The sequence below is a fragment of the Stigmatopora argus genome, chromosome 6 (genome assembly GCF_051989625.1).
Source record: "Stigmatopora argus isolate UIUO_Sarg chromosome 6, RoL_Sarg_1.0, whole genome shotgun sequence".
NCBI classification, from domain to species: Eukaryota; Metazoa; Chordata; class Actinopteri; order Syngnathiformes; family Syngnathidae; genus Stigmatopora; species Stigmatopora argus.
In genome coordinates, this window is record NC_135392.1 from 8,565,980 (window position 1) to 8,585,774 (window position 19,795).

Below are 19,795 nucleotides of genomic sequence, written 5' to 3' on the forward strand. Positions count from 1 at the left end.
ATGGTCTACTATTTTTCAATAAAAAATAGCCTTACTACACGTTTTCTTTCCACGTAAAAAGCCCTACTATACATGATTCTTTTTTTCACAAAAAAAGCTCTACAACACACGGTCATTTTTTGAACAAATAAAATAGTTTTTTTAGGTGGCTGAAAACCCCCTAAATGAGGCTTGTTGACGCCACTGCACGGAATGTTTATCAATTCGTAAGAAAGCAATAATACTTATCTGTAATCATTTCACTGAAGTTTAACGATCAAAAACACACCCACACACAATTTACACGTGGTACTTTGGAAAAAAAATAAAAACATCTTTCTTTTAAACATTTACAGGCATTGTTTCCTTTTTTCCTGTCAACACTTTTTTACACCTATGACAACAGTAAGTGGCTGTAACTTATCAGTTTCATTCACATTATTACCTCAATAAGTCATATTTACAAGGCTATCCGACATATTATACTGCGATATGTTCCTAAGAAGATATAAAGATGACACGTGCCAAGGCTAAACGTTGTGCGCCCGGTATTTGACGCTCCTTCCGTGATTATAATCATATTTCTATTTCAAATATTGTTTCACTTTCGAGAATGTTCGAGGAACCTCAAATTGTATCTTGTACTGCGCTAATAACAGCAAGATCTTAGTTTTATACCATGTATAGTAAGGCTTTTATTTGTTAAAAAAAAGACCATGCATATCAAAGCTTTTATTTGTTTAAAAAAATAGACCATGTATATCAAGACTTTTATTTGTTAAAAAAGACCATATACAGTAAGACTAACTTTTATTTAAAAAAAAAACATCTGTTGTAAGGCTATTTTTCATTAAAATAAATAAAAAATAATTAAATACTATGTACATATAGTTTAGTCTAAACAAATGAAGATAAGATGTTAACATTCTCACCACCAGAGAGAGGTGAAGACCCTACTGTAAGGCTTAGTATGATATTCATTGATTCATTTTCCGTACCACTTATCCTCAAAAGGGTCATAGAGGGTGCTGGAGCCCATCCCAGACAACTATGGCGCTAGGCAAGGGACACCCTGAATTGGTGGTCAGCCAATCACAGGGCACAAGGACACGCACGACCATTCACGATCACACTCATACCTAGGAGCAATATAGAGTGACCAAACAGCCTACCTACCAGGCATGTTTTCGGGATGTCGGAGGGAACTGGAGCCCCCGGAAAAAAACCATGCAAGCATAGTGAGAACATGCAAACTCCACACAGGAAAGTCCGAACCTGGAATCTAACCGTCAATCCCACAACTGTGAGGCCAATGTGTTAACCACTCAGCTTTTGGGCCTCCTCGTGATAATACTTTTAAATCAAAATAAATCTACATGGCACGTTTTGTACTATTTATCTAGGTTGAACACATCTATACTTTGGTACAAACGTTTTTTTTTTCTTTAGCAAAATTATCTTCAGTCACATGTTTATATTAATAATACGTAATGTATTGCCTCAGGCTCGCAGCGTAGTCGAACCCAGGATGGAGGAAGCGGAAAAACGAGAGGGGAGTGCTTGCACAACTTAGTATTTCAAAATAATCATCCAAAATAATAAAAGGTGGGACAAAGTTCACTTAATAAAAACTTAATAGTGGCAGGGATGACGCACACAAAACGAAGAGGCAAAAGTTACTCACATGACCAAGAAAGACGGAACAATACTCCCACAAAACACGTGCCAGAACACAGAGGTTTGAATACACATGGGTTGAAGACAAATCACAAACACCTGGGTCACTTAAGGGAAGGGAAGGGAAGGGAAGCCAGGAGGGACACAACAGGAAAACAAGTAAGTATGTATAGACAAAAATGGATTTTATTGGCTGCTGGAACCTGTCTATAAGGCAAAAGAATCAAGAAATAACTGTAGGTGGCTAACGTATGACATGAACTGGAGCCACACTTCCATGTGACCACCAGTAATGTGAAGGGGCAAAGTTTGCTGATAAAAATGTCAGCAAATAAATCACCCTGGAAGGCTGTCAGAGGTTGTTTCTAACTTTCGATAACGGTCAGGTGTTGGCAAGCCCCCCAGTTTTTCCAGAGAGACTTCTCTGGAATTCTGCAGTGTGTCACGTGACATAAATAAACAATGGTGCGGCATAAAAGAAGCACGGCAAGCAATCCTCAGCCAACGCTGAACTAACTTCATACTGCAACAACACTTTCAACTGAAAAGTAAGTACCTGCTAATGTATCTAAAATACATATCATGCAAGTATTTTAGCAATGAGATTTTTTTAAATCACATTAACCATTCATAAAATACATACAAGAAGATTACAATAGATTACCCTGACCATAACTTTCATCGCCAATCAAATGAGTGTAACATAATTGTCATGTGCAAACAGACTGTCAAGTGACCCCAGCATGTCGCCAACTGAAAATCTGGAGTGTGTGGTGTGCTTTCACGAGTACTCACGCAGTCAGCGGGTTCCCAGATTGCTACACTGCAGTCACACCTTCTGCGTCTCTTGTCTGGAGAAACTAACCAGTGTGGACAGTGCCAGCCGAACCATCTGCTGCCCCGTGTGTCGCAAGATCACCACCTTTCAAGTCAGCTTGGACCTGGCCGAGGCATTGTGGGTGAACACTGAGATCTGGGATCAGATACCAAAGGAAAAGTCCAAGAAGAGGAAGCAGGACGAATCGCTGGAGGAGCTCATGAGGCCAATGTTGTAAGTAGAACACTCGTCTATATTAACTGTAGTGATAGACATCCAAATCTGCTAACCATGATTGATTGTTTTGAGACAAAATGGATTGGCCATTAAGTTCAATGTCATCACTCATCACGTTGGAGTCCAAAAGTAAAAAACAACTCTTCTTTCTCCTCCACAGCTTGAATTCGGATGGCACTCCTTCAAAATCCACGCTGCAAAAAGTCTTCAACTGTTTTATTATGAATGCGATGATCCATGATGGTCCTTTAGAACATTTTGGATGTTAGCCCGCATCTTATTCTTTGTATCAAAGTTGTCTCTGAACTGTACATTATCTAGTGTATTATATTTTTTATTTTGTTATCAAGGGTATTTTATGACAGTGTATAAATTCAAAATAAAAAAATAAAAACTATTTGCTCTCTGGCACTATTTCCCTGTATAATAACCATACAGAATTAGACTATGTATATTTCAAACAGGTTCTCAACTTTCACACATTGCACGTGTTTTTGTCACACCTGTTCTCACGTCCCCAAAAAATACAGCTCGAAATGTCTATGTGGGTTTAGGTCCTCCAAATGTGACATTGCATGAGGTTAAATTCAACATTGGTATTCTATTTCACTCGGGTGCTGTCATTGGTGTCAACAGATTTCCAAGGCATTTAGACTGGGAGGCCTATCACTGATTTAATAGGAATGTCAATGGGTTAAATTGAAATGTGTATAGCTTTAAAAGTTGTAATTGAAAAGAAAAAAAAAACAATGGCATTGTGTAGGTGTTACTTTTATTGCAAATAGTGATGGTGGATTATAGAGCTGAAACATTTCCCTGAATTAGTTCTACCAAGTAGATTCTTTCACTACTATAATAAGGTCAAATTACAGTAAATACTCAGACATTACAACACAAAATGATGCAAACAACAGGGAAGGACTGGCTAAAAAGCTTTTAGAACCCACAGTAAGCCTAAGACTTCATCGCAGTCACCTGAAGGAAACATCTCTCTTCTGCAATTGCTGAAATATATATATATATATATATATATATATATATATATATATATATATATATATATATATATATATATATATATATATATATATAAATCATTCTTGTAAGAGGCATAGCCAGCTTCTTACATGACATGAAGTAATAAACCTTTCAGATCATATGCAAGAATCCACAGATTATCAAGAAAAGGTGTATTTTTTTTCTTACATAAAAACTGGCCTTACTCAAACCCATAACATTTCTAAATAACAGTGGCTAAAGGATGTTGCATTTAATTGCTATGGTGATTTATTTCATATTTTAAGGATGAACAATCACTTCCTTTTTTCCCCTCTTTGAAACAACCCCAAAAACAATTTTCGTATCACTTGCCAGCCTTATCTCACTCATCATAAATACATTCTGTTAAAAAGAAAAGCGCAAAATCAAATACCTATTGCATGGTTCATCTGGCCTAAAACAGTCACTACATAAACACATTAGCACATGTGCACATAAATTAACAATGAGCCATCACATCTGGGCCAACTTCCGCAGCTTAAACCCAACGCCGACGTCTTCCCATCTTACGCAGACGAAACATAAATTAAACAGAGCAAAAAGAGACGAGATCAAGTACAGTTATTATTAGGTTAGCTAAAACACAGGGAGTGAGTGAGTGGATTAGTGTCAGCTAGTCCTTCACTAGCACGGGAGGGACGCTGGCCTAAAAGTGCCGTCGCAGCTTGTGACAGGAGCAGGGTCTCTCTTCACATAAAGAAACAAGAAGCACAACGCCTAATAGGAAGGAAGTGGGTGAAATATGGGGATAAGATCATGTTTCCTCAAGGAAAATAGATGGAAAGGAAAGGTATCGTGATGAAAAGCAGCAATCGGATAAGTGACAGTCGTCCCTTGGTGGTGCTATGTAAGAGAAGGAAGGAAGGAAGGAAGGAAGGGAGGGGCTTATAGGTAGGGGTACTGCGCCAGACGTCTGGGGCTTAGCTGGTAGGCAGCGTATGCCTCGGCCCGTGGCGTCACGCTCACATAAGGAGAGCCAGCGGCAAACTGCTGCTGATAGACCGCCGGGAGGCCGTGCAGAAGACTGCTGACGGACTCCTTGCGGCCACTCGAGTCTCTCCTGGAGGAGGAGGAGGAAGAGGAGGACGCGTACGCGGCTCCGTAGGCGGAGGGCGAGTGTCCGTGGCCACCGTGGCCGCGGCCCAGCAGCTGCTCCATGACCTGAGAGGCGGACGAGAGGGCGGTGGAGGCCGGGTACGTGTACAAGCCGGGCCCGGCGGCCGACACCGAGGCCAGCGCCGACACCTCGGGGAAGCTGTAGTGCGACGCCGAGGCGGCCGCCGGGAAGGTCTGCTGGCGGCGCAGGGACGAGTCGCCGTGGGAGGCCCCTATACGCTCCTGAGATGAAGACACCAAGGGCTGGACCTTTGACAAGATCCAAGAAACGCGAGCGTCAGGGTTAGCGGGCGTGCGTGACGTGAACGAGTGGGAACCTGCGGCCGTGTGTGGACTCTGTATTAAAAATGGCCTGACCTGGCTGAGATTCAAGGGGCGTGACTGGCTCAGCATCAGACCGTGTCGCTCCGGGCCCTCCCCTGAACTACTTGGTTGCTGATGAGACATTCTCTTAGGTTTCATGTAGTTCACTGGTGGGGAAAAGTGAAACAAAAACTATTTAAAAATCACATCAACTACTGACACTTTCAATATAAAAATAACTTGAAATGGCAGAGGGCTGGGGAATGAGAACGCTTTTTTTTTTTACCAGTCTCCGGGCGGCTGCGTGAAGCCATGCCTCTCTCGGGCACCTGAACTTTGACCGAAGGCGCCACTACGGCCAGAGATTTAGCCTGACGAGAGGCGCCGGCTGCGTTAAGTGCGCGGGGGCGCGGTGTCAGGGGGCTGGCGGTCGACGAGTCAGAGTCGTGCACGGTCACGCAGCTGATGACGTTGGTCCGCTGGCCCAATGTGACGTTGCTTCAGAAGAGGAACGGCAGTGGTCAAAATCCGCGAGTTGCTGGGTAAAACACCTTAAAAAGGAGCTCATGGGAGGCTCACCTGGCTGGATGAAACTTCCGCTCATCTTCGGTGTCGGTATCGCTGTGGATCGTTATGATGCTGACCGCCGGGCTGGGGGTGTCGGAGATGACGATAGGCTGGGACAAAGTGGCCATGAGGCTGGATGAGGTCACGGCATTGGTGCTGAGCACCGATGCAGTGGAGATACCCCTAAACACAAGCAGAAAAAAAATTAGTTGCCTGAATAAGTTCATAAAGACGGTCAGTTTTCAAACCACATGGAGGAAGTTGAGGAACAATAGTAAAATATTTTAATATCTCCAGCAGCGTGTTCATCTCAGATAAAAAAATAATTCAGTCTCATTGTGGGCCAGCATTGTAAATGAGAAGCTGTTCTCTATGGTCTTACTGGGTAAAATGAAAAACAGCTTAATTAAATGAATAAAAAGAAAAAATGCTTTTTACTTCATTTGACGTGCCGATAAATTTTCTGCTATCTTTGTCACTGACCTGTTTCTGTTTTCTCCTCGTCTGGCTTTGACCTTCTTGCGCTCTTGTTGTGTTTTGGTTTGTGCTGTGTTCCTAAAATAAATAAAAATATAAATAAATAAATAAATTCTTGCAGTGTCGTTGACAATGAACGCAGTCGCAATAATGTAGACTTGTTGCGTCTTTTTTATGTACATTCACCAGTAGACATCAATCAATTGCAACATTTGTTCATTGGCTGCATCCCCTCTCAGTTCAAATAGATTGGACGTCTATTGTCATTTAATATAGCCAATGAATGAATTGATAATTTCTTTAGCAAGAAGAATAGAGATGCATTTTATTTTCCCTCCCTTGCTTATATTTCCAAACAAGTTTTTCCTCTCAATTCTCCTTATGTACCTACCAAACAGCTCCTTCACAATGTATGGGAAGACTGTTAGGTTGACATACCTCCAGTTGTGCCCCTGCTGAGCGGTGGCCTCTGAGTGATGGGTGTCCCGTGGCGACTCAGCAATATTTGCCTGGTGAGCAGAGCTGTGGATGGCCATGCCCGGGACCTGTTGCCACGATGACGGGATGAGGATTTGTTGCGTTCCAGTGGGCCAGGCCTGCTGGGAGAAGTGGCCCACGGGGTCACATTTCAATCAAGGTAATATTGTTTTAACATTCGGCAGCTAAACAAAAAGTCAGGCAAATGAGGCCATGCTTTGAAATCGACCAAAAGACAATCATAGAGCCAGTCTCGGGTAAGGCAAAGCACGAGATAAGTGAGCAACCTTCCCGAGCCATTCCCTTATTTTTAGCACGGCCTGGCAACAACTCAACAAAATGAAATCATGCAAAGCACAAACACGGAAGCACTGGAAACAGATCAGGATGCGCAAAACCAAACAAATCATGGTGCCTGTTAAAGAAGAAACGGGAGTTAGTCGTTTTTTTTTTTGTTAACTGACAACAAGAGTATGTCTGCAGCATGCCATACGTTGTGGGACTGAAATAGAAAGTGTGTCAGAGTGAAATTGTGGGGAGTGCTTTGGAGGCACACACCATCCTGAGCTGAAACCAAAAAGGAGGACAGGATATGAGAAGCTTCAAGCAAAGCGCAGAACAACTCAGCAACACATGCGCTCCATGCCCTTAGCACACCTAAGGGGGAAAAGGTGGAGAATGTCAGCGTGAGTGAATGAAGTGAGGATGGAAAAAAAGGAGGCAGTGGGGTGATATGTTTTTAACCAAAATGCACCTAAAAAAACCCAATAAACTGTCAACAGGCCCACAAGGGGAGTGCCAAACAGCACACTTGATTTTAGAACAAATATGTCTCCAAAATAAGCTAAACTACAATATATTATAAGGCTTTTCAGTTGAGTATACAGTATGTGATCTGATGCAATGCACACACAATTAGTAATACTGAGATTCAATGTGTAATGCAGAAATTGAGAGGAAGGCGAAGAAATGAAAAGAAAGTGGGACAGGGGATAGACGACGCCTGGTCGGTATGAAAGAAAATGCACGTGGTTCTTCGTGCTTCTTTACCAGCACCGTGGCTGTGTGCTCCAAAAGGGTGGGCCGACCCACCCCTGTACCTAGCCCGACTGGTAGGGAATACTGGGAGGCTATGCCTGATGAGGGTGGGTGCAGGGTGGCCACCATCAGGGGTGTACAGGAACCCTGGAGGATGCGAGGGGGGGATAGGGGAAGTCAGTGTGAGAAAAGCAAACGTCCTTTGTGGCTGCCGTGTGAGTTAGAGAGCAGATAAATCCAGCTGAACACGTCATCTGGACACGTTAAATGCAATGTGAAGAAATTAGGACCCATTTAGCTGAAACCCAAATTCGTGGTCAAATATGCCCTTGAGCAGGGCTCCAGACTAATTAGTATTATTTTTCAAACCAGGAGCAAAGTGGTCCTAGAGGATCACACAATTCACTGTATTTAAAATATTCACAATTCCACACATTTCAATCTATTGCTAATAAATATTGGACATCTCATTTGTACAAGATTGCCAAAAATAGGGCTTTAGGATGGCCCCCAAATTTTATTTCAGCATCAAAACCACTAAACATGCTGATATGTATCAGCACATTTAATAGTTCACACGGGTGCAAGCAGATGAAAAATATACTTGCACCGTGCCAAAATGAAAGGGAAAACCCAGCTGATTTAGACTGCAGTCCGGAACCCTGCCTGCTGTCACAAATGGTTTGTAAGTACAAAGTGTAATATGCTGAAGTAGAAAGGCAATCAGAGCACTGGAGTTATTTTCCCACTCCACGGTACAAGAAAGCCAAAACACTCACTCTCTGGTTCACATATGAAATGAATGAAACCAGTGGAAGTGATGTGGGTGACACATGATGACGCAGCAAATTACCAACTCTGAATTCAGGGCACAAACAATATTTTCTTATACGAAATGACAAATCCTGCCACGAAAATAAGCCCACACAAGAGAAAACAGCTTAGCAATTAAATACTGAGTGATATATTTAAGATGAGAATTAGGTGTCTATCGGCTGATCATTGGGCCATCAGAAATGTCATTTCTAAACTAAATCTGAAATACTAAACTTGAATTTAAAATACTGGAATACTTCAAATAAAAAAACTGCCCTTGAAGGCCATGCCTCACTGCTTCCTTTGATTGCGTTTCTCAATGTATCCATTTGTCCCGGGGGGAAAAAAAAAGATGAATTTTGTGTTTTCAAATTGAATTTGTAGCATGAAAATCAATTTTCAATGAAATGAATCAAATCAGACAACGTAATTCTATTCGCATTTCATATTTCAACTCTTCAAATGATGTATTTCAAATTCAAGATCAGTATTCCAGTTTAGAAATTCAGATACAGATTCAAATTCTGATGGCACAAATCTCAGCCCATAGATTTCAGGAATGACGGCAGCCATCCAACTACCTGTGTGAGCATGCTGGGCTGGATCTGCAAGGACTGGGCAGGCTGGTTCTGAGGTACTATAGGAACAGAGTTATCCATCCTCACAGGGAAGGTGGAGCTCTTGCTTGATGACTGTAGCCCTGGACATCATTTTAGCATGATTAGGATTATTGCCATTACCATTCCTATCATTTCAGTGGAGAAAAAAAAGGTGAGGCCATGTTGTACCTCATCCACAACACTGCATGTCTTACCTTGAATGGTGGAAGGTGGGCAAACAATCAGAGTTTGCTGGAAGGGTTCTGCCTGGCTACATAGTCCAGCTGGACGAGTTGGAATAGGGACACTCTGTTGCGCCAGACCAGGAATGTTGATCGTCGCCTGCTGGTACAGAGCTGGCTGATAGTTTAACAACGGCACCGCTCCTGCCGCAGAAGGCACCTGTAGGGCATCTACTTGTTAATACATTTAGAGGTTACGTCACAAATAAAACAGAGATGGTGTTGAGCTCGCCTGGTTATGCTGGTTGAGTTGGCTACTGAAAGTAACAGTCAGGTTTCCTGCTGCAGCACTGGGAACAGCATTGGTGGAGTAGAGGGATTTGTTGCTGTCGTATGTGCTCCGGCGCTTGCAGATTTCCATGTTCTGGAAGCACGATTTGACGCTGAACAGAAAAAACATTTTATTTACTCGGAGAACCATTTGAGAAACTGTCACCATATGCAATGCAGGCATGTTAGAAAAAAAAACATGGCAGCTTGGGTGGAAAATTTGGAACTTACAAGCAAATTTCCACGGGCACTTGAGGGGATATTTATTTTTTTATAAATATTGGAAAGGAAATTCGGAATCTAATGAAAATTTCATAGTTCAAGTATAACCAGAAATACGGTTATGCGTGAAGCAAAATTAAATTAGATAGCATGACATATGAACAGATTTGTCAGCAGAACATTAAGTCTTATTCACTGTTATTTTTACAATGGACTTTAGAAAGTACACTTACTGAGAGCTGTGTGGATAATCCATGAGGTGGCTCATGGTGACAAAAGGGTGACCGAGAGTCTTTGTAGGTGTGATCCGCTTGTCAGCGTCCAGGCGGAGCATCCTCTTCAGGAGGTCTATAAACTCTCTTCGATCAGCTTTCTCGGCCAGCATGTCAGTGCCCTCCAAATGGGAGGAGAGGTTGACCTGGGAAAGATATTCATATTAGAATGTTTTATCTAGTTTCCTTTGTAATTACGGGCGTATGAAATATGCTTGCGTTAACAAGAAGTTATTCCTGAAGTTACCTGCATCATGTCATCCAAACAGTTGAAGATGTATTTTCGGGCTTCTTTGGATTTGATGCCCATCTCCATTTCATGTTCGGATGGTGTCTAAAAATACATACGATCATGGTTTTCAATGCCTCAAATGGATTGATTGGAAGTCTTTCGCCATCAATGGAAGCCCACGATTTAACAGAATGACCGGCAGAATCATTGATATGTTATATTGACCTTGAGCCTCCAAAGTGGGTAGCTAGCGTCTGGCCCTCGGTTGAAAAAGCGACTTGTTTTTGTGCCTGCACTCAGTAGGTACTCAGCTGGCAGGCCTTGAGTCTGGGAAATATAGCGGATCTGCAAAAAAAAGAGGAAGAAAAAAAAAAACCCACATTTGTACAGAATTTAACCAAGTAAAATACTCATGTTTATATTAGCATGACTTGTGACACTGACTTGATCGTACTCCGAGGCTCCCGGGTAAAGAGGCCAACCTAGAAAGAGCTCAGCAATCACACAACCCAGAGACCACATGTCAATAGCCTCACAGAAGGGCAGACCTAAAATGATCTCAGGAGCCCTGCACAGCAAAGCAAAGCAAGCGGTTAGATATACAAATATAGCAATGTCATTAAAAAGACTGATGGTCTGTCAACCTGATACCTGTAGTAGCGAGACTGCAAGTACGTTGAGCACACAGCCTTGGAAACGTGGCTAGCAGAGCCAAAGTCAATGACCTTTACCCTGTACGGCTGCCTGAGGGGGTCCACCAGCATAATATTCTCAGGCTTGAGGTCAGCATGAATTAGTCCCAAGCTCTTGAGCTTCATCAGTGCCGTGGCCACCTAAACACAAACGTGTTATCTCGACTGCAAACCTTCCTTTTTTTTTTTGGATCAAACGAGTTTTGCCCGTGAAATCATGATACCTGCTGTAGAATCGGTCTGATGTGCCGTAGAGGCAGCGGGCTGAATTTGCTGTGCTTAAGAAAGTCATACAAGTTCTGTTCGAGCATTTCAAACACCAAACAAGTATGTCCCTTGTGCTGGAAGCACTCGTAGGAGCGCACAAAGTTGTACTCGTCCGCGTTCTCTGCACTCAGCCTGTTGAGGATGCCCACCTGGGATTAAAAAAAAATGCATTTGTGGTATATGCCAAAGGAAGCTTGCGATACAAAAAAAAAAACATTTAAGTGGACATTACACATTTAATGAAACAAGATAAGATGTTACCTCAATTTGTCCCTGACGAGCGTACGAAGGATGGTTTTTGAGTATCTTAATGGCCACAATCTCATTGGTGCCCCTCTTCCAGCACTTGGCCACTTGTCCAAACGTGCCCCTTCCCAAGAACTCCAACACTTCGTAGCTGCAGGACACCGAGCAAAGGATCTCGTGCTGCACCAGCTGATAGTCGCCTTCACCATTGGAGCTACTACTTTTAGTGGTTGGGGCCGAGTGAGGTATGGATTGGCCCGTGCCACCTCCTCCGCCGCCACCCGTACGTGTAGAGAAAGTGGCCGCGGGAGCGGAAAGCTCCTCCAAAATCTGCACACTGCCGCAGCCACTCCCACTGCCCTCATTGGTCTCCTCCATCTTTCTCTTGTGCCCGTGTCGGTGTCCTCTGGTTTCCGAGGCCGTCTCGACGTGAGCGTAGGAGGACGAGGACACGTGCTCGGCGACGCGCCGACTGGAACCCCGAGGAAGACTACCGGTGCTGTCAGCTGCGCGAACCACCACTTGACCCCGAGATCCGGGCGCTGTCGGGGGGAAGACCAAGGACGGTGCAAATGGGGGGACGGCCATGGCTGGGGTAAAGGTATACGCCGACTGGCCCGCTATGGAACTGTAGGCTTCAGTAGTGGACACGTCCCAGACATTGCTCTCCACCTTGAGCTTCTTAACACGGCAAAAGGCACTGGAGGAGATGGAGGGAGGCGAGAAGACTTGCAGTTGAGAGGTCATTGCTGAAAAAGAAAGATCGCATGTTAAACAATTTAAAAAAGTGATGTTGCCGGGTGTCACATTTTTACTAGGTTGAGAAAAATATAGAAATAAACAAATACATTTTGGAAAACCTTGATTCTTTGAAAATGTAACCTTTACCTGCAACATCTAGACCACACTCAATACATTTTGCAATCATGTAGAACCACCACAAAAAAACATTTTTAGTCAAAAAACACAACCAGTAAGCCAGATGGAAACTAAGGGATTCAAGTGGTTAAATGAAAAATAATGAATCCTCATCTGCCTGGGAAAACCGGGCAGAAATTAGAATTGTAATTTAATTCATTTTTTGCACAATGACCATATAAGGTAAAGAGCCGATAAGGAAAAAACACACACAAATATTCAAACCAAAAGGTTAACAGGAAACACTTAAAACTGAAATTAGAATTCCATGTAACTTTGTGCGAGAAACTGCCTACAACAACTGGGCTTGTCATTACGTAATTAATTGTTGGCAAAGACTCACATTCAGCCTGTGGACAATTTAGAGCCTTCATAAAGCCAGAAGCATCTTTTTGGAATGTGGGCGAAGCACCACACAAGCACATGCAACGAGAACAGGTAAGTAGACTTCCCAAGAACACAGATTAAAAATAAAGAAATCTAAATTGTGAGCCAACGCATTAACCACTAGTCCACCAAATGGTCTTAAAGTACAACGAATTGTCTCTCCTGCACAGTGTTTTTGGAAGTCGAACCTCAACCCCAACACAGCATGATTACTTCTCGGAATGTTCCACATTTTGGTAAATTCTTAATAGAAGAATGAAATAAAACTAACATTTTAAGCAACCAAAAGAGGAACTGTGACACCACATCTTGTAAAAAAAGGATTAGCAAGAGATTTCCCCAAATTGAACACTAGCCTTTCTGGAGAGAATTATAAAAGAAGGGCGTGACTCCTAACATGTTCTTGGCTTCGTTAAACGAACAAATTCTTTGGTCAGTACAAATATCGACTGTCAGACAACTAATGTGTTTGGAAACTAAGGCAATCGGGAAAAATAAACCTCATAGCCATCAGATTCTGCGTGAGGGCCGCTGTAAACTGTTTTAATAGGCGAAACCAGTCAGTTGGATTAGCCGGTGGCCTAGAAGACAGCGCAACATTGTAATAACACATTGGCACCATCACTATTATTCATGTGCAAAATACACTAGTACATTGAATTGATAGTAAAATCAGAATAGTAAATACGATATTAAGGAAAAAAAGGTGATGATTTCAGACACATTTACAGCAGCGCCGTTACTCCATTGTCAAAGCGTTGACTTCGTAGTCATGTCGGGCCCGAATTAAAACCCAGCTACGATCGAAACCTCCTAAATATAATTCCATCAGCAAATTAAGAGATGATATCCCTAGTGATTTTCGTGACAATAACATGATATCAATAAATGCATCAAGATGTTTGAGAGAATATCTTTAGCGCAACGACACTTTAGTCGTTTTTGCTCACTAACTGGTCGAATGTAACTTCTAGGAGGCGATCGGCGATCGCGCACATAAAAGACGAAAAACACTACAATACTCGCCGAAAGAAAATGTAGTGTATTCATGCATGTGTGTGTTACATACCGGGTGGTGTGTTGTCACGGAGTATGAAAACGGCGTTGTCCGAGGATCGAATCCCCACTGCGGTCCACTGGAGCAGATACCCGAGTAGCTTCCGCCTGCTAGCCAAAGATGCTAACAGTAGCTAGGCCCGCATTGTTTTCTCAGGCGAGGGAGTGCTTGACAGCCGCAGAGGACGCAAGAGCTCCACATTTACAAGATCGCCTGCCAAACATTGCTTTATACATTTATATTTAAACGGTCAGTGCTAAAATAAATCCATCGGTGGGTTAAAATATTAGTTAAAATCTACTCTGAAGTGCTTCCACCTCAGGGAGAAAACCCCATTTTACACCGGAAAAAAGCCCCCACATCGCTATATCAGCTGCGATTCCTATGTCAGTTCCGGTGATTACCGTAATGTTAATAGTTATACTTCTCAAGGAAATGGATACTGACTAAACGGCCTATTTTGATAATAAAAAAATCAAAAATAAACTATATCTGCAAATGATAAATTCTGAAATAGCCTCCTCTATTAAGGAAGTGTTTAATATCATTTGGTTTCTCGTTTTGAGTGGCAAAGTCAAATGCGTACGTTATGCTTTACGGTAATGTGAATTGACGTCACTGTCCTACCAGTAATTTTCCTGTGGACCATCCACATCAGGGTGGGCTGTTGCTCCAAATATTCCATGCAATATGAAACAACTCACCCATTCATAGGAAAAAAACAAGCAATTGTTTAAGACATTTGTTTTGATTAAAATAGTCCGTGATGTTGTGAAAGCTCAGATCATTTGTCAAATGCTCACATTTTGTGCACCCTTCCACCAGTTTTCTTACCAATTGGCCTGATGTACATCTGCAAAAAGTAACATGAAGTTCATATAAAAATGCATCTTATGATTGGCATAAGATGTTATAAGGTATATAGCTAGGATATGGTAAAGTGTGCCACCTACATTCCAAATAAAAAATGATAAATATAAGCTCCCTATGTCACATTAATAATGCTTTTTATATTAAATGGGAGACAAGGACATTACTAGTATTTTTTTTATCCTTAACCATTTGCCTTATCATGTTTGCCAGGTTATTTCAATGTTGCATAAAAATAATACACCTAAATTAAACAATATATATCCCTGCATCAATTTTCAACAAAATTTATCCAGGTCAGGGATATGGGGTGCTGGACACTATCTAAAATGACTTTGGATTTCACACTCAATTACACAAGACCTCATTGAAAGGGTACACGATAGTTTAGAGAATTAGTACTTTTTTTTAACGAATGAGGCAACCTACTGTATATCCAAATAAATGAGCCAAAGACAGTTTAAAGTGCAAATTTTCTTTTTTTATTCTGATTTCATTTTACAGCAGAAATTATGTAAAGCATTCAGAGGACAATTTCCACATATAAGGGCAATATTCAAAACACTGCATGGCCTCAGCAACAAAATATTCTCTTAAAAACATCAACAGTTTTGTGATGCTTGTGCATGCAAACAAAACAAAAGTTGAACATAGGAAGTCGAAGAAGGCTACAAAAGAATAGGAATGGTAGGCATGGAGAACACAATAGCAGGCAAGGTTGGAATAGAGCAGAAGATGAAACAGAGGGAAGACGGGGACAGGAAGTTGGAGAGGTCTAAGCCTTAGCTTGTCTATGCGGGTTAATCATTCTTGCATGCAATGCTGTGTTTGGGCACGCCGCCTCAGAGACAAGGCATAAAGAGTATACAGGTACCATTCATTTTCCAGGCGCACCAGCGGGGAAGAGAGTCCGTCTCCACACATCTGTCAGTAACTGTCTCACTCATATCTACTTTTGATGACCATCTTTTTTTTTCTTCTAGTCAACATCCTTTACCTACACACAAACAGTGATTTCTGCATTAACTGTCATATGCGCAAGGATATTGCGGTGTTTTGAAAAGCTAATAAGGAGTTGTGGTGATGTGGTAGAATTGTTTGCTTGAGAAAGATAGTAAGATGTTTGAGAGATCTTCCAAATATAGAGCACTGAAATTTCTAGTGTTTCTAATCAAGGTGAGACGTGGCTGTGATTGATGGCATTCTAATTTTTTTTTGTATTAATCTTGTGCGTTTATGACCATTAGAAATCACTCGAAACGTTTCTTTTCTTGTAGAAAAAAGGACACACGTTCCAGTTTAGAAGCAAACAGATCACATTCACTGCCTCACAAAATGAGACGACAGAATAAGCACATGGGAGAAGGGCCAGTCAAGAACCACCTTAGAAAATGAGAGGATTGTATTCATAGATAAAACAAAACTGGAGTATCCCCAACATATGGAATACATATGCATACACAAAGCTGTATTAGCAATGAGTTAGTGACACTCCACACATCATCTCCCTGTTCTTCAACCCTGAGTAAAATCTAAGGGAGAGATTGTTCTGTTCCCCTAGACATAAGCACAGAGAGAAAGACTGTGGCCTTCTTGTGTTTCTGTCTGCGTGCACTTGTGTGTGGTGTATGTGTGTGTGTGTGTGTGTGTGTGTGTGTGTGTGTGTGTGCATGTGTGGGAAATAGGGAGCCAGAGGATGAGAAAAAGAGGGAGTGAATGGAGAAAGTGTTCAGTACAGTACAGGACAGGACAGTCTTTCTGTTGTCTGGAAACAATGCGTTCTTATTTTAGGCTTAATGCTACAAGAACGTTTCCATTGGAACCCGTGCAGGACACAGGCTCTGACACAAAGACGTCCGATGGACTCTCGACAAGAGGTTTTGGAAAAGAGAATTTAAAGAAGTCGTAGCTTTAATGCTGCCCAAATGCACACAAACAAACGGGCAAAAAAATGACCACGAGCATTCAGTCACCCTTCAGACATAAGTGCATGTAACTTTGAACTCACATTTAACTTGAATCAAGTCCAACACTGTCATTTTTGAACACACCACGTAAGAGAAAGAAGAAAGGTTCCTGGCAGCCATTCGGAGAACATACAATAGCTATTTCCTGATATTAACTTGCAATTTTCTGTTATTGATCAGGCACTTCCTAAACAGAGCTTTCCATGTTATAGAACGGCAGTGACAATGAAGAGCAAAAGGTTTGAAATGATATGTAAGGAGTGGGCATGAGACATTCCGTTTGACTAAATGGTGAAAGTTTCAACTAAAGTCGTATGTTGCTGAAGCACCAGCACATTTGAAAGAATGGATTACCCTCTTGCCTTTTTCAATGGGGTCAATGCAATCACATTGAAATAGTCTTTGTCAGCATCTTCATCACCGTTATTTCAAGAATTGCGTCCTTAATTTCATCCTCTAGTCAAACTACCGTTGAGCTATTACTATCTTGTCTACTGTTTAAAGTCCGTGTGTGGCCTCGGTGCATCTTACTGATATCTTTTAGGTTTTGTTCCCCACCCAACAAAAAAAGTATTAGGCAAAATAGCATTCATAATAATTGGCACTACTGGCAAAAATTGCTTGATTTTTGCGAGCCAAGGAACAAAAGCACAACGTGTAAATGTTTTGTTTGAAAGATCATTGTTTCAGCTAACGTTGTTTTCCCACTTATGTAATTCTAACATTAGATTTTTCATTTGCATGCTTGAACAAAATGTTCTTTTCAGTAACACTTATACTGGATACTCTTAAAGTGAAGCCGTTAAATCCTCTCATAGTCCATAGCCACTAACATGTTCTTTTTGTTGTTTCTGCGTCTTAAATATCATGCACATTACTCAGTTTGTAATATCTACATTATTTACAAGCAATACAGCCGTCCTGTGTAGCCAGGTCTCTAGGTTAAGTTCTCATTATGGGAGTAAAATAATTTATAATCTTAAATACAGTCCTCTTATGAAAAAGTTTCAGGGTCCTCGTTATCCCCTTACCTCGTCAGTTTATATACATGAAAATGCAATAGTCCAAAATATGGATTTGATTGCCCGTATGGGCTAATATGGGGATCAGTGCCCTTTATCGGGGTAGGTACTGGACCCGTGTCCTGTACAGAGCAAGCGTAGACACCTCTCAGTCAGCAAAAAGTCAAGGCAATGTTACTGTATGGGACTTTTTCCTCAAAACCACAGCCAGGATTTAGAGGTTCACGAAAAAAATAAAATAAATAAACAAATAAAATAAAAAGCCAACAGAGATATTCAACCACCGCAACATGTCATATTTTAGCGCACAACGGGGAAACCAGTCTCAAGCTTAAGCACTCAAATAAATAATCAGACCCCTAAATAAATAAACTTTGTGTTGTTGTTGTTGTTGTTTGTTTTTTTTCCTTAAAAAAAGCACCCAAAATATGTCATTTGTCCTTACACAGTTCACATTACGCAGGGCAAGGATAAGTCGATGAGAACAGTGAGACACAACTACACATAGAAATACAAAAGAAACAACACGAAAGCAGTTTGGCAAGCATGCAGGAGCCCGCGGCTCAAACACATGCATTGAATTGAACGAACACAGACACCACGCGGGCGAGCAAAGTGCCGCGCCTCTGAGAACAAACTCCATACAAAGTCCATGTAACAAATTAAGACATCGTTAATTCAGACCCCGACGCTCATGGAAACAATGCTCCTCTTACATTCAAGTGGTTCCTCCTCTCTTGATCAGGTGACTGATTGATAAGTTTGTAAGTAATGTAAGTCAGAGAGGTTGGTGACAGTGTGATTATAGTACCGCGTTAACGGGATGGTTTGCTTACAGAGCTCTTCAGCGTCAGGGAGAGGAGGAAAAAAGCGAAAAGGACGGAGAAATAACCTGCATGCAAATGCAACATAGAAGTGATTTTTTTTGGTTTATGTTTTCATATCCTTTCATGGATCGAGTGTTTGAGTACAAAACACAACGGGATTTGCATGAGTACAGTAAGTCAAATTTGCCTTTGGCGAGTGAGCGAGTGAGCTGAAGCCTTTCACCACTTGCGGGCGGTGCCACGCCGTCGCCATCCGCTTCCTCCCGTTTGGAAACATACCCATGAAGAGTGCAAAGAATGCCATGAGGTTAATGTGATGGCCTCCCAGTGAAACTGCGGAGGAGGATCAGTGCTGTGGACGGTGCCAGATCCCTGGGCTCGCCCTAGTAGTCTGTCTGTTTGTCTGTCTGTCTGAGCTGCCATGATGGACACCTATCCTGTCCTCTGTCTGTCGGCGGAAACGTCTTCCTCTCGAGAGAAGACCGGATAGGGGGCGAACGAAAAAGCGGGAGTAGAGAATGGAAGGGGCAGAAGAGGGGGCAGGGAGGAATGTAGTTTGGAGAGGAAAAAGAAGGGGAGAGTGGATTGCTCACAGGCTTAGTGGGCTGTGGGTTGGGCCGGGCGGGGGTCTCTCAGGACCCCTGGCCTTTTTCTGCTCTCTGACCCTGGTGTAAAAACACAAATTGGACACACATTAGAGGGATTTTTTTCCTTCCTTTGTGTCCACGTCTTGGTGTATCTTTCCATGGTATAACCCACAAGCTATTTTCTGGAAAAAAATCTCCATCCCGGATATTCAACCCACCCCGCTCAAGGCACAAAAAAAGGAGACAAGCAAGACACTTGAGTCCCCCAAATAATGTCATGCCCCCAGGAAGGCCATGTGCAAGAGTGCTCCTCTATCTATCTGTCAGTCATGCACAAGTAGCAGCGCCGCAGTCTTGGACGAGAGAGAAGAGTGAGAGAGAGAGAGAGAGAGAGAGACAGACAGAGAAAGAGAGAGAGAGGGAGAGAGAGAGTGAAGGAGAGAGAGAGAGATAGAGAAAGAGAGAGAGAGAGTGAGAGAGAGAGGGAGGGTGTGAGAGAAAGAGAGAGAGAGACAGAGAGACGGAGAAAGAGAGAGAGGGAGGGAGAGAGAGAAA

The 19,795-nt window shown here is 42.3% G+C and overlaps 3 protein-coding genes across 15 annotated transcripts in view; 1 reads left to right on the forward strand and 2 right to left on the reverse strand.

Moving 5' to 3' along the window:
- Window positions 1–2,068: 2,068 nt before the first annotated feature.
- Window positions 2,069–3,119, forward strand: LOC144076209 (RING finger protein 208-like). The gene is made up of 3 exons (XM_077603878.1): window positions 2,069–2,204; window positions 2,381–2,707; window positions 2,871–3,119. The coding sequence occupies exons 2-3, from the start codon at window positions 2,400–2,402 to the stop codon at window positions 2,977–2,979; spliced, it is 417 nt and encodes a 138-aa protein (XP_077460004.1). The 5' UTR covers window positions 2,069–2,204; window positions 2,381–2,399; the 3' UTR covers window positions 2,980–3,119.
- Window positions 3,120–4,636: 1,517 nt separating this feature from the next.
- LOC144075758 (homeodomain-interacting protein kinase 1-like) lies at window positions 4,637–14,327 on the reverse strand. Of its 2 annotated transcripts, XM_077603117.1 has the most exons (18): window positions 13,980–14,327; window positions 11,621–12,354; window positions 11,317–11,508; window positions 11,052–11,233; window positions 10,845–10,968; window positions 10,626–10,745; window positions 10,416–10,502; window positions 10,130–10,314; window positions 9,637–9,787; window positions 9,378–9,564; window positions 9,145–9,263; window positions 7,760–7,894; window positions 6,671–6,831; window positions 6,239–6,310; window positions 5,768–5,938; window positions 5,475–5,686; window positions 5,243–5,355; window positions 4,637–5,134 (listed from the first exon to the last, which is right to left on the reverse strand). In XM_077603117.1, exons 2-18 carry the CDS (start codon window positions 12,350–12,352, stop codon window positions 4,655–4,657), a joined length of 3,423 nt encoding a protein of 1,140 aa, XP_077459243.1. In that variant the 5' UTR covers window positions 12,353–12,354; window positions 13,980–14,327; the 3' UTR covers window positions 4,637–4,654. The 2 variants fall into 2 exon arrangements, with proteins under 2 accessions (XP_077459243.1, XP_077459245.1); XM_077603119.1 differs by lacking the exon at window positions 7,760–7,894 and having other exon boundaries at window positions 6,671–6,828.
- Window positions 14,328–15,296: 969 nt separating this feature from the next.
- The window catches only part of LOC144075152 (calmodulin-binding transcription activator 1-like), a 57,094-nt gene continuing 52,595 nt past the window's right edge, over window positions 15,297–19,795 (reverse strand). For 11 of the 12 annotated variants that reach the window (XM_077601937.1, XM_077601930.1, XM_077601936.1 and 8 more), the window contains one exon: window positions 15,297–19,318. In XM_077601937.1, the coding sequence (XP_077458063.1) occupies window positions 19,243–19,318 (76 nt within the window). In that variant the 3' untranslated portion in view covers window positions 15,297–19,242. The remainder of the gene's footprint in view (window positions 19,319–19,795) is intronic. The other variant, XM_077601941.1, reaches the window with a different exon arrangement.